The 14,319-nt window shown below is 36.4% G+C and overlaps 1 protein-coding gene across 7 annotated transcripts in view; it reads right to left on the bottom strand.

Annotated features, from left to right (window-relative positions):
- Window positions 1-14,319, bottom strand: part of LOC111866591 (ryanodine receptor) — a 256,073-nt gene that overhangs the window by 206,963 nt on the left and 34,791 nt on the right. For 4 of the 7 annotated variants that reach the window (XM_033752342.1, XM_033752343.1, XM_033752341.1 and 1 more), the window contains exons 2-4: window positions 10,065-10,169; window positions 8,681-8,779; window positions 604-681 (exon numbers count right to left, since the gene is read on the bottom strand). In XM_033752342.1, coding sequence (XP_033608233.1) covers window positions 604-681; window positions 8,681-8,779; window positions 10,065-10,169 — 282 coding nt within the window. Of the gene's footprint in view, window positions 1-603; window positions 682-6,164; window positions 6,180-8,680; window positions 8,780-10,064; window positions 10,170-14,319 lie in introns of all 7 variants that reach the window. The other 3 variants (XM_033752340.1, XM_033752339.1, XM_023855690.2) reach the window with 1 other exon arrangement.

Genomic DNA, 14,319 nt, shown 5'->3' with positions numbered 1-14,319 from the left:
AGCTGCTGCGCATCTAGCAGAGGGACAATTCTTAAATAAAGGGCAAACATTGAACAATGCAAAATCTCTGATATACCGAGCAGGAACTCGGAGACCAACAATTTCCAGGACAGAAGGGCAGAATTTAGAGCCAAAATAAACTTGAATAAGAAAGAGAGCATCAAGGCGATGTCTCCTAGTACATAAAGTATGTAATTTTAACTCCTCAAGAGCAAGAGAATAATTGTAATGAACTTGAGGACAGAAACGTTTAAAAAACATCTATATGTCTTTGTCATCTTTTACTGATTTTTCTTCATGTACCTAATAACATTATTTCAGCACTTTTGCATTGCTAAGTGGTAGTGATCTTTGTAGAATTAAATAAAAAGGACTTTTGAAGTTTAAATTATTGGTAATGGACGTGAGCACTTCTAGTGTCTTTAGGATTAGTGTTGCGAAGGATGAGGGTGTGAGACACAATCGTGTCCCCCCCTTTAAACTCTTTCACTGCACCAAGGTCCCCAGAATGCTATTTGGTACAGCTGATGTGCTGTGGTACTTTTCTGTCATAGTAACTTTAATTTATCAAGAAAACCTTGTTGGATTGTTTTGTTCTCTTACCATATCACTATTCTGATGTCGAAGAAGAATGGCATTGCCATATAGCAGAGTTCTGTGGCCTGATCCAGTACCTTTACCCTGTGGAAACCAAAAAAATAATTATGAATTAGGCCAAACAAACCCATAAAATCTAAGTTTTTAATACAGAGGAGAAATTTGTGTCCCAAAATAAGTTATTACACTCCACAAAATATGAAATATTTTGGTTGTAAGATTTCTATTTTGAGGTTTTCATACACTGATAGTTACTGCTGAAAGTGTGGTTTGTACACGTCTAGCCAGTGAGCATTAATGATTTTTAAAACCCTGATCTTAAAATTGATGGAAATGTATTGTTAATATTCCAGTATCTGCAGTTTTATCCACAGCATCTCCCATCTTTAAATTATATTATTAACAGGCTCAAAACTAAAATTGACTTCTCAGAGAGAGGTTTTGGTTTGGAAGTAATTATATTAACATCAAATTTTTATTGAGAGGGGTGTTGTCACATCAGCAGTTCATGGTTCATTGAATGAAAATACAGGGATCTTGTTGATTTCATATTTTAATATGATGTAAATTGTACAGGTGGACTCAAACTCTGACTTGTGTTCCCATGGAGTATTAACAGAAGAAAGTGAACCTTACTGACCATTATTTCTCCTTAGTTTCCAGAATCATAAATCCCTTCTTTCTTACACCGTTGATCTGTTGGCTCCAGTGACAATAAATGCCTAAGGGTTACAGTTCATGTTCTGATAACCTTCCATTTTGGTGATGAACTTATAATTTCTAAGTGAGTCAAAGAAGGAATGAATTTATGAAGTCATTATTTCTGTCTTACCAAACTCATCTGTCTGATTTTGTTAAAATTTGTAATTCATCACGTCCCAGCTCTGAACCTGTCATCTCTACTCTCATTATTGTCTTATATCCTGATTGGTACAGATGAACACATTATGCAGTTACAATACAGCAGTGTGAACAATACATCTTAAGTAGGTATATTTTTAATATTGTAATATAAGCAGCTTGTCCTGTGGATGAAGCATGTGTAGGCTGATCCTTTGGATATAGAAAGCAGAGCTCTGAGGAAAAATATGTCATTTAACTGCAACAGATTTCCGAATATAAGAAGGATGTTTCTCTAGTCATTTTAAATCATACTTTGATGTTCAGCAGGTCAACTAGCGTCTGAAATGATACATGTTCTGGGGCCACAGGCACAGGCTCCTATAAATGTCCCAGTGAAAAGATGGAAAAATACACACATATGCTTGTAAAAATATAGTATGAAGAAAGAAACCGCAATTACAGTTAACTAACTTTATGGAGCTTAGTCCTTCTTGAGAAGCAAATGTCACTCAGTTAATTAAGATGTTCCGCACCATTTATGAAACCAGAAATTCAGTATACTCATAAGACTGGACCATCAGACTGTATTCAAAGCCAGTTGAATCCATTCCACTTCCTCACACATTATTTCCTTAAGACCAGTTTCAATACGTACTGCTCTTCAGTCTACAACTTTGTCTCCCAAGTGGCCTATTCCTATCAGATTTTGCAATTAAATTTCATATGCATTTTGCACATCTTCACTGTGGTTCTTGCCCATCACATGCTCCTTAATTATACTGTTCTAATAATCTTTGATAAAAGAATGCAAATTACAAAGCTTCTCATTAACTTATTTTTCCAACATGCTGTTACTTCCTCCCTCTTACTTACTTACTTACTCATGGCGCTGAGGCCTTCTGGAGGAGCCACCAATTCTGCAGCTACTCAAGAATTTCCCAGCATTTTATGGAACCCGAAGGTTCATTATCATGTTCACAAGAGCCCTCCACTGGTCCCTATCCTGAGCCACATCTCGCCAATCCATACCATCCCATCCTATCTCTCTAAGATCCATTCTAATATTGTCCACCCACCTACGCCTTGGTCTTCCCTGTGGTCTCTTTCCTTCTGGTTTTCCCACCAATATCCTATACGCATTCCTCGTCTCCCCCATTCATGCTACATGACCTGCCCACCTCATCCTACTTCCTCCCTCTTTGGTCAAAATATTTTTCTCAGTATCCTATTCTCGAACATCTTTAATCTGTATTGTTCCTTTAGGGCGTTGAACCAAATTTCGTACCCATGCTAAAGAACATGAAATAGCTGTAATTAAGTCTACATGTTTAAAAGAACTTTTATATTTGGAGTGCCAATCTGCATTCTCTACTGCAGTAATTAATCGATAACGGATCGTCTTTCTTCTAGAATGATAATTTTGTGGAATGATTATTCAATTTCTAAATTCGTTGTAACAAACAAAATGTGAACTTCTTCCATCTTTTCCATCTGTCAAATTTCTCTTTCATATTCCTTTTCTGATGCTGCAACATTTGAAGCGACAAAGCGTATCAGGAGGGGCTATCTCGACGATAATGATGCTACTTAACAGTTCCTGGGGAGTAAAGCGCGGCCGGCGCGTAAGGGTGACAAACTTACCGCCATCTTTGAGCCGACTGTGTAAGATTTGAGGCTTTCACGGCGGTGACTATGAAGAAAGTAGTCTTCTGGGATTTGGCACCGTNACTTTACTTACTTTACTTTACTTAACAGTTAAATGCTCAGCAGTTATCTTGACACGCCGTAGAGATAACTGTGTTTATAAAGATGCTACTAACCCGAAAGAATTTAATGGGACGAAATAATCGGAAGAGTGAAACATAGAAGCTTACACGAAGTCATTTCTGGAGGCGATTTCTTAACTATGTACAGTGTAAGATCTAAAAGTTTGTAACGATGGATAATGTCCAAAAACATAATACTTGTATGTACAGTGTATTTATTGTTTCGGTAGGTACACCTTAGAATGAAATTTATGTTCACAGTGTTCTGGTACCTACAATTAGTTGTCTTGAACATTGCATTGCAGTTCCTCGCAGTCTTTCTTCTCATAGAGGGCAATCTATTTTATGTATTCAAATTGCATAGGCCGGTTTAAATACATCATTGTAAGTCAGACGCTGAAAATGCGTCTTCTTTGTTAGAATAATTAAATTATTTTTTGTATCAATACATGCTATTTAACATAATTAAAACGACTGTATGAGGGTTCTTAATCTAAATGCCTTAATTTTATTGTATCTCCAACTAACTGAACCGTGTACAAATTCCCCGGGGTGAATATTCCTGTCCTGTATTATCCTTGTGGTGAAAATAAAAGAAACATTAATTTTCAGCGTCACATGGTGAAGTTGAATTGGCGAGTGGAGGTATAATTCCACGCATTCTTAACTTTGGTATTAGATGAAGATGAATTATCAGCTTCTTGCCCTTGCCGGTTTATCCCAGACAGGAAGCCCGCGGAACCAACCAGGCAGAAGGCTGGATGATCCTCAGAATTTCTGGGGACCATCTCCTATTCAATTTTTACCGGAAACTCTGTTCCCAGGATTAAAGCGGCCAGCTTTTGGGAGAAGTAGTTACTTTAATTCCCCAAAACAACGTAGCTCGTTCAATGCTGAAAATAACAATAAAAACTTCAGGGTTTTGTCAAAAGGTAAAGAAGGTAAAGCTGTCCCTATAACAGGCCATGAAGGCCTGGGGTTGTGAGACGTCAAGTCTCCCACATTTTCTAGACAATTAGCTGACAGATGACTGACGTTGTCAGCCTTATGCGCCGGTCTCCCTTTACCCCAACGAAGATTCCTAGTACTTATTTCTATTGGAGGCTGAGTCGACCCCAGGGCCCTAGTGCGGCTGGAAGGACTAGATCAATTGAAAAATCCAGTGACCTCATCGGGAATCTTAACCGCGACCTCCCAACTTTTAGCATAATGCCTTAACAAACTACGCTACCTCGTGCCTCCCTTCAGGGTTTTATAATTTAATTAAATTTTGTGACATAAGTCTAGAGTACACTAATTGTGACAAAAGAATATTTTGTATAATTTCCCTTCCCACAATTCTAACAGCATTTAATGTAAAAGTACTTTCATACAAAATGCAGGAGATTTGTACACACATTTATGTCTTTTATTAATGCAGTGATAACATCATAAGAGCGGATGTGCTGCATTCGTTCTGAAATGGCATGAAGAGAATTTCCGAAGTTAAACCATTTGCTTCCAAAGTTGAAGTTCACACAAAACTCATTCCAAAACCACTTTATGCTTGACATGCAACCTCTTTTGCGTATGTTATATATCCAGTGTAAACTTATAAAACACTTCAACATTTCCATTGCGATTAATATGCCAACAAATCCTGATTAGTGAAGCTTATTCATATTGTCAATTCACATCAGATTTAAGTAAAAGAAACCACACAGTGATTTAGTTTTGAAAGGTTGTTAGAAAATAAGGCAGTTGTTTATTTATTAAACGTTTTAGGTTATTTGCTTGAAGTCAGACACAATTATAGAAAGAGAACTGTGAGCGAAACACCAACTGGGAGCCAGAACGTAGAGCACAATTTCGCGTTCCCTGAGAACTTAAAGCTCTGTTAGTACAAATCCAATGAAAGGCCAAAATATCAGAGAGAAATAAATATCTATGAACTTGCAGAAGCACTACGGGTTGTTTCGTTCGTAAACACTCGCCTAGACCTTACAGCGTGTTCCTATGGAACATTTCCTTTGAGTATTTACGAAGAGAACATTAAATAATCACACTACTAGAAAGATTGAAGAAATTACAGTAATAGCTTTAAAGGAAGTTACTGGAAAAATGTACGTATTACTGTCTACCATGCACTGCTACAGGTAGGAGTACTAAGTATGAGGAAGAACCGGTACGTGAGTTGCGTCGACAAACAGAAACGGTTCTCAGAGCAAGAATACTGGCCTGTCCAACAGACGTGGAAGTCAGGGCAGTTATAATGTTATTGGACAATAATACTGGTGTTGTTCGTGCTAAAGAAAACACATGAACTTGCAACTGATCAGTATTTATGAAAATCAAGAAAACTGATCTATAACGAGTCACATAAGCTAAGTAGATGTACCGAAGGATCAAAACACGAGGAAATTTCCTGCATATATTACTAATTTTTTAAAATAAAATACTTCTAATTCATCAGGCAATTGGAAATACTGACCGAAAGATTGAAAGTGTATGTGAATATTCTCAAGCAGAAAGAATGCATTCTTAATGTTCTGTAACCCTTATATACGGATCTGTAAACACTAATCTGAATGAAAGACAGAGCATATTCTTCTGAAATATTTTTATCTCTGTCCTTTTAGATGTGGTTTAGGGAATCGTTTTCGTATTAAATCAATTCCACTATCCTTTCCTGTCATTCACACTTATAAAAATGTTAAAGGAAATTATATTCATAACATGAATATGGCTGCGACAAAAAGGTGGTTCGTACGTTTCTGTTCAGACTACAATTTTTTTTAAATACGCTGTTTGGCCACCCATCTAGGCCATGTCTGTCGGCTGCTGATACCATGTTTTATCTTGAACACTTCTGTCTCTGAGAACAGTGAGAGGAATAATAAAGAGAGAAAATAAAATGATTAAAAAACCGTGTTAAAATAAACTTAAACCGAAGTTCATAACCTCAGAAAATGTACTTACGAGAGATTCTTGTTCCTGAAAAAGAAAATATATGCTCTGTTGAACAAAAATTATTATTTGATGTCATGTGCCCTGTGCAATTAATATTATTGATAGAAGTACATGTTTAAATAATACCAGTGGTTTAACACAAAATAATACAGCTCTTTATTCAATATTTTGTAGAGAACAAAAACACAGGATATATATGGGACTATGAAGAGCGACAGCAAGTATTCATTCCGTTCTACATAGATCACACGATACTGTAACAGTTGTATGATGATATACTGACAAATATATATATATAGCATAATAGTATAATATATATTTGTTACATCTTTTGCTGTAATCCTGTGGTTGTGAGTTATTTTAAGACGCTATGCTATCAATACTGAAACCGTCGATCGATGAATGATGAATTGGAAACGGTTTGAAAGGAAGCGACCATATCCTAATCAAGATATTATCCAGGCATTTGTCTGGAGGAATTGAAGGAAATCACAAGAACTCGGGTTAATCCATGCCTCGGCCGAGATTCGAACCTATGCCCCGAATACAAGTCTAGACCAGTCTGTTGGGTATCTTCATATAATGCAAACATTCGTATGACTAGCAGTCGGTGTGTAGTAAATTTAGGTACTGCAGCCATTGAAACTGCATTTGATTTATGTGTAATAAAATCAGTTCATGTACGGGCAAATAAAAGGAAAATCGTGTTTAGATAAGGAGGACTTTCGACTATTTTATACAATTATATTTATTTATGTTTGTTCCGAGATATTAACAGTTTTGTACTTTGTGGAATGTCATACTTATGTCTCAGTACATACATGAATCTCACTAAATAATAAGCCTATTGAGAGAACATAAAATACTTTTACGAAAATTCTCTATTGCAACTGCTCACTCACTCACTCATGGAGCTGAGCCCTTCTTGAGAAGCCGCCAATTGTGCAGCTACTCAAGAACGTCCCAGCATTTTATGGAACCCGAAGGTTCATTACCGTGTTCACAAGAACCTTCCACTGGTCTCTATCCTGAGCCAGATCCAATCCATAGAATCTCATCCTACCTCTCTAAGATCCATCTTAATATTGTCCTCTCACCTACGCCTTGGCCTTTCCAGTGGTCTCCTTCCTTCCGGCTTTCCCACCAATATCCTATATGCATTTCTCCTCTCCCCCCATTCGTGTTACATTCCCTGCCCATGTCATCCTCCTTGACTTTTTTACAATACGTTCTATAAAAGGTTTCATTATAATAAATAACACATAAAGTACAATAATGTGGATTTGGTTTTCAAACAATTGGAATGCCTAACAATGGCGACATTATTTGGGAGGAACATAAGAGAGATTAGAGGAATTCCAAGCCGCGTGATGACCATTCCTGCAGCTTTAAACATTTATTATGTTCTACTCAGTACTTGCAAGTTTTCTCATGAAAGTGAACCACAAATGAATTCATTAACTCTCAACAAGCCAACACTTCTTAATGGGATGACACTTTCTTCAGGTTCAGGATAACTGAGGGGATACGAGCAGTGCTAATCTGAAAATATTATCTTTCCTGAAACCGGAAGTTATTTCGTGTTTTTCTCTCCGAGTTTCTTCTACCATATATGCGGGTTTCCAATTCATATGTTTTCTGGCTCCAGTAGGATAATTAATATTCATCTGGGTGTAGAAACTCCGAAGCAATAAGATTTGTATGACAAATATAAATATGAAAATATGGGCAGGATAAAGGCACGATCATATTTCGCATTCCTCATAGCTGTGTACATTATTACGCAGATGATATATCTTGCTCTCATGCTGAAGCGTACAGTTACTGAATTCAAATATCTGCCATTTAAAGTACTGCTTCAAATGTGGCATATTCGGCAGGGAGGCCCAGGTTCCAGAACATAGACGCGGGGACTCCGAATGTTATGAAAAATTCAGAGTCACAAGGAAAACAAACTCATATTCAAAACTCTCCCTTAAAATAATCACAAGTCAATAACAGCTAATTTTGTGTAATTGGCTTCATATTAGGAGTAGCAATCCATACACCCATGCATGCTGTACATGTTGTTAGGGCATGTAATTAATTTTCTCCTTTTAATTAATTTCGATCACTTTCAGTGCATTTTAATACTGTTATAATGGGCAGAAATTAATAATATTAGGCACTTTTTATTATACAGATACACAAAGTAACACTGATAGAGAAATAATCTTCATATTGAACTGTAATATCTTTGAACAAGTATAATAGTACAGTAGTGTAATAGCAACATAGGCTTCTATATTGACATCAGAATGAATCAGGAAGATTCAGACACGAAGGTATCCACTGATAACTCAAACAAATTCGCTTTTCCACGTCAAATATTTCTTTTCCTATTAACAAAGGCGAGACAACCGAATTTGTATGCACATCGAATTCAGCAGCACGTCCATTTGTGACATTTACAAGCTTTTTAAGTGATTAGTACGTTCTGTTTTATGTTGGCAGTTTGGAGCCATGCTGAGACCAGTTGACCTTACCGTCTCTGAGCCGGCAGCGGTGACTAGTTCCTGAAGAGCGCGAACTGACAAGGCTTGTTCTATTACGAACACGCATTGTGACAGGTCAGGTGGGATGTTCTGAAACAGTGAATACAATTAAATCATTATTAAGCCAGGTCCAGGGGTACCTCATCTGCTGGGCGGTTATTGGCATGTAATGTAACAAGGCAATGACAATATTTCCGCTGTGCATATGCATCAAGATATAAAAGCAGTCTATATAGGAACCACTCAAATAATCCAAATCAGTACATATTGACTTTACAAACAAGAGGATTACACAACAATCAGTCTTCATCAATGGCACTCAAGTTCCATGCGCCAACACAGCGAAATGTCTTTGAATAACTCTAGACGCCAAGTTACAGTGGAAAGAGCATATCAAGAAAAAACGTGATGAGCTCAACAATAAGTTCAGAAATATGTATTGGTTGCTTGGACGCAATTCTGAGCTATCAGTCCACAATAAACTTACACTGTACAAACAAACTCTACGTCCAGTTTGGAGTTATGGTATCCAGCTCTGGGGCTGCGCCAGTGAATCCAATATTCAAGCATATATTAAAATTGAGTTAGTGCATGACTCTTTGCTCTTCATGAGGTTTGTAATTACGGAGGGGTGTGAAATATATTGAGCAATACATAAAGCATATATTATTGCAGTTTTACAGTTGTGATGTCGTTAAAATTAAGGTTATGATGAAATTTTATTGTCTATAAATTATAATAGCATGGTTTCTGAAATGCAATGAAGACATTTGTTTGAATTCTTTATGGACACTATACAGCCGACGCAAAGAGACAATACCTACCGTTTTACTGCCGTTATTTATAAGTTTTCAGCTAAGTCCTCATTTATAAAAGTAATCTTATCTTAAATTCACAGTTCGAAAGAGGCTGACGTATACTTAACCTATTATTTTACGACTATATATCAACAACTGCAGTTATTGACTAAGAATCTTGTATATCAGCAGCGTCGTTAAATAATCTGCAAATCAATTGTGAGAACAAGTGTGCTTAATCCGATGAAAATGCATTTGGTGGATTTTATTTCCAGTAGAATTCGGTTTTTGTACCGGAACACACAATCTCATACAGAGTCATAGGCATATTTCATACGAGTCTCCATTTTATTTAATTCTAGCTATCGCTCCTTCACAAGAGTTAGAATTAATTTTTTATTGTATCTTCTTCGCGGTGTTGAAGAATAATATATTTGTAATCTGCATGCAGAATACTATCAGAAATACGACGTTCTACAGCCCAAAGTTTAATCACATTATTGAAAAGTTTAGAGCTACCCGACATGTCGTCATAACATCCACGCGTCATAGGAAACTCGATCTGAATGAAGACTTACCTTATCTGCTATGGTTTCCAGGTAACAATGTCTGTTGCCGAAGCCTTCGGCTGCCAAGCACACTCTTTCACCGGTGGCTGTGCATGACAAGCACACCATATCTTCCTGTGTGCAGAGAAAGAGATAATAGCCAGTCAGTGAAAGTGTCCATTGTACTTTACGTGCTTTCTAATAAACGGCTGAAAATGTTCAGTTTATGTGAAAAACCTTTTCTCTCCATGGAAAATATGAATATTTAATTATGTAGCAAATCAGAATATAAGCATCAGCATGAGACAGGTCTTTCGTCTGAAATGTTAACGTCAGTGAAAAATGTTCAGCATTCTTATATTCACTGAAACAATAGCAATCAGTCTATATAAGTTGCGTATCTCTTTTATTAAAAAAAAACTTGTAATGTTTTTGAAAGTGTGAACATTAGAAAAACTTCATGACCTGCTATTATATGAGGCATGTGAATTTTAATGGAGGTCCCTGTAATAAAATTACAGCTACTAAATGCAGTCAAATTTATACTCCTATTTACAGGAAAACATTAATTCAGAAGGAAATGTAAGTACATAACATATTTGACGAGAGTTCAACTAGCCAATTAACGCATTATAGGTACCTGATGTGCTTGAATTATGCTGTTACTGCCTCCTAACCGACCTCATAAAGCATCGTTCAACAACGCGAGAATGAATACGTCTTCCTCTAGGATTAATACACTCGCGCCCTAAGTGCAGCTCCTTTTATCTATATATACGGATTTAAAACATAATGTCAGTTATTCACACAGTTTGGCTACCAGTAATCCTAGATATAGACGGAAGAACGAAACACATGTCCCGAAGTCCTCTCTTTTAAAATATAAAAACCTTTTAAAATTTATAGAGTTATTATATTTATTTACAATAGATGGCCAAAGAGTACAGCTGGATAAAATCTGTATCGTTAAATTCCAAATTGTGTAAATAAATTAGCAAATAAAAGAAACAATGGAAGTTTTTGTTTTGTGATTCATTTTAAGCAGAAGGAAATAGGAGAGTGGGGAAGACCAAGGTTAAGATGGGAAGAATGTGTGTGGCAGGACATAAGAATTTTGGGTGTAAAGAACTGGAGGAATGTAGCATCGAATAGAGAAGAATGGTCAGCAATCCTGAGGAAAGCCAGGGCTCAGAAAGGGGCTGTCGTGCCAGTGATAATGATGATGATGATGATGATGATGATGATGATGATGATGATGATTCATTTTAAGGGTTTTCGAAGCTAAATTATAGTTTGTGATATAATAATGAACTACACACGTATTAAGAAATTTCAGAGATTATGCTGCATGAAGTTATAGACGTTTGGACGAAAAAATGTTCATACCGAAACTGAAGCGCTCTGCGGACTGAGATTCATTAAGCGAACAGTGCATGTATTTCTATTATATATAATATATAAATATATATGCTCTTACGTTAATAATTAAGCTTTGAAGCATGCAATGGCATGGGATCAGGCTTCAAACAGAGCCATATTAACATGTTGTATCCACATAATATCGCATATTCACAAAATGTGAGCAAAATTATTTGCTGAAAATTTTTATTCAAATATAAAAATACAAATTTCCATAACTTAACTAGGCTTTATATGCTATTTTCCACAAGTAAAGTGAGAACGAAAGAAGTTTGTTGTATGCAAATATACGGATCCCAAGTTCAGTGACATAAAAATATGTGATAATTTCCACCAACTGCAATTTGGAACTAAAATATTGTATATACTGTTTTAAACCGATAAATTAAGCTTTGAAAATAATGTTGAAATACAGGCGAAACTTCAGGTAAATAAAATTCGTCATTATAAACCACATCCGGACAACTTCTATGATCTCTGGACTCCTAGAATACAGTTTTTCTTTAACACCAGGTCGAAGTTGTAAAATAGATAAAATTTCTTCCAAAGTTCCAACATACGTATGTGTAGCTTGCAGTCTTTTAGCTATCTCCGACATTGGAACGTTTCTTTTATACATTCCTTCATATTATATGATAATGTTCTAATCGGATTTTTTCTTTGGACCTTGTTTCCCATTATGATTTTGAAAAATTCTACACAGAATTATATGGACGGCATGTGAAGCCAGAGACGGTGGATTTATAAAAATCAAACATGTCTCCATGCGTTGAATAAAAATAGTTACTTTATATAACTGCCCTCGAATCCCTTACTTGGACAGAAGGTTTCATTATTAACTGACTCTTAAGCATACAGATTTCATTTCTCAGAGCGCCTAACAGTATGATTACATGCATTGCATGTGCTGAAGATGTTGCCTGCTACGTACAGGGCAATACACTTCAGCTACGGCTGCTCTGAGGCATAATCACCTTGCCCCTTCCAGGTTTGCATCTAGAAGGTACCTATATAAAAATCATGACGTCATACGCTGATTCACCTCACAACACCTCTCATATCCGGTTCCCACACTCTTCCTTTCTTACAGTGGACATACAAATGTTCTCAGCAAGAGCAGTGGCCACCTCTGGACCAGAGGGTAAATGTTAGGTTATGTTATCTTTATTTCCCGACAATTTTTCAGAACAACTTTTGACATCTACTTTCCTTAAAATGTTCCAGGCTCACAGCAGCAATAAGTTATGTTAAGTTTATAGTATTCAATCATCCGTTTCTATGCATTTTGATTTGCCATTGTGCAGATTTTGATCGCATTAGATATGTTTTCCAATGACGCGATGTTTATATTTTGCGACACATAACAGATATTCGATATAAAATTTGTTAATGTACCGTATTTACGCATGTATAGGCCTCGTGCGTGTATAGGCCGCAGCACAATTTTCAGACAGAAATTATAGAAAAAATAATTTTCTTGGAATATCATTTCAGGAGTAGAACACACTGTATTACTAATTATGGATATATTTTTTTTAAATGAAGTGTGATTTCGATTATTTCGAATATAAGCCGCACCCCAGTTTTCCTCTTGAATTTTTGGCAAAAAATGTGCGGCCTATACATGCGTAAATACGGTATTTATAGTCTATTTCCATGAAATTCCACGTAGCTAGACTGAACATTTTTTTATTGATGAATGTTATAAAATCCAAAGCTAAAACGAGATTTTTGGTGACCGCCCTGTTGTTTTCTTTTTACCTCGTATATCCCTTCGAAAGTTTCATGCTTTTCGAATATCTATCACCATATCAAATTTTGGAACCCTATATTACGTGTTACTGTTATAGGTTCTACGTAGTACCTCAAAAGTTCGTACGACGGGCATGCTGCCGTTAGTGATAGTAAGAAATTATGAAGCGCATGGTTGAAGTGTTTTCTAGTGTCATGGTAAGTCACATCACGTTTCGTAAAAATCCGTCATTACTTCAAATGAGGCAGGCACGCAGACACATACATTGTGATACCATAGCGGTGTCTTTCCCAATAATAAAACAAGAAGCGGACGCCAGAATCAAATAGGATCAAAAGAAGGCGATTGAACATAATTTCGATTACGCATGCGGTGCTGGCAGGTTACTCAGTCCTGCTCATTGGATTGCCTCCGAGTATGTAAGTGACGAGGAGGTCTGTTGTTCTTTCCACGGATAGCAGAATGCAGTTCTTATTTTTCTCAGCCACGGTCCCAAACCCCCGTCTCATCCGCTGTAAAGAATTTCGAAGTACATGAAACATTTAATTCAATATTTGTTACACACATAATCCGATTTAAATGGATTCTGTTTGCGCACTTTCTTACATACACGATTAGCTCAACATAACAAAATTAAAGACGAAATTTCCAAATTACAGAAAAGGATGTTAAAAAGTCTTACAAATTATAGTTGGTAACCCTGCTTTCTCCTTTAATGAATCTCCGCAAATTTCCAGTGCCCTTAATTTAAACACATTCAGTTACCTTGAGTAGAATTTATGATGAAAACCAATATTACGAAAAGTAATTCATGCTTTTTTAACGTAAATTCAATATCATTACCATAGTCTGATCAAGAACATTCTTAATTTAACTCCTTTAAGTTATCTCCAGAAGCATTTTTAGCAAGCACCATTATTACATAAACTCGTTCTGCAACACGAAATTTAAGCCTTTGCTTTTCTGTTATTACAATATCATTTCATTGTTAATTAACGAAAAGATCATAACCGCGAGGTTTCATTGTTGAATATATCCGTTCAAGAACAAAACAACAATTTATAAAGACAAGTCTGCCAAAGATGATATCTTCGATTCAGGTGTGCGAGTTCT

The sequence above is a fragment of the Cryptotermes secundus genome, unplaced genomic scaffold, assembly GCF_002891405.2.
Source record: "Cryptotermes secundus unplaced genomic scaffold, Csec_1.0 scaffold680, whole genome shotgun sequence".
NCBI classification, from domain to species: domain Eukaryota; kingdom Metazoa; phylum Arthropoda; class Insecta; order Blattodea; family Kalotermitidae; genus Cryptotermes; species Cryptotermes secundus.
This window is presented reverse-complemented; position numbering and strand designations above follow the sequence as displayed.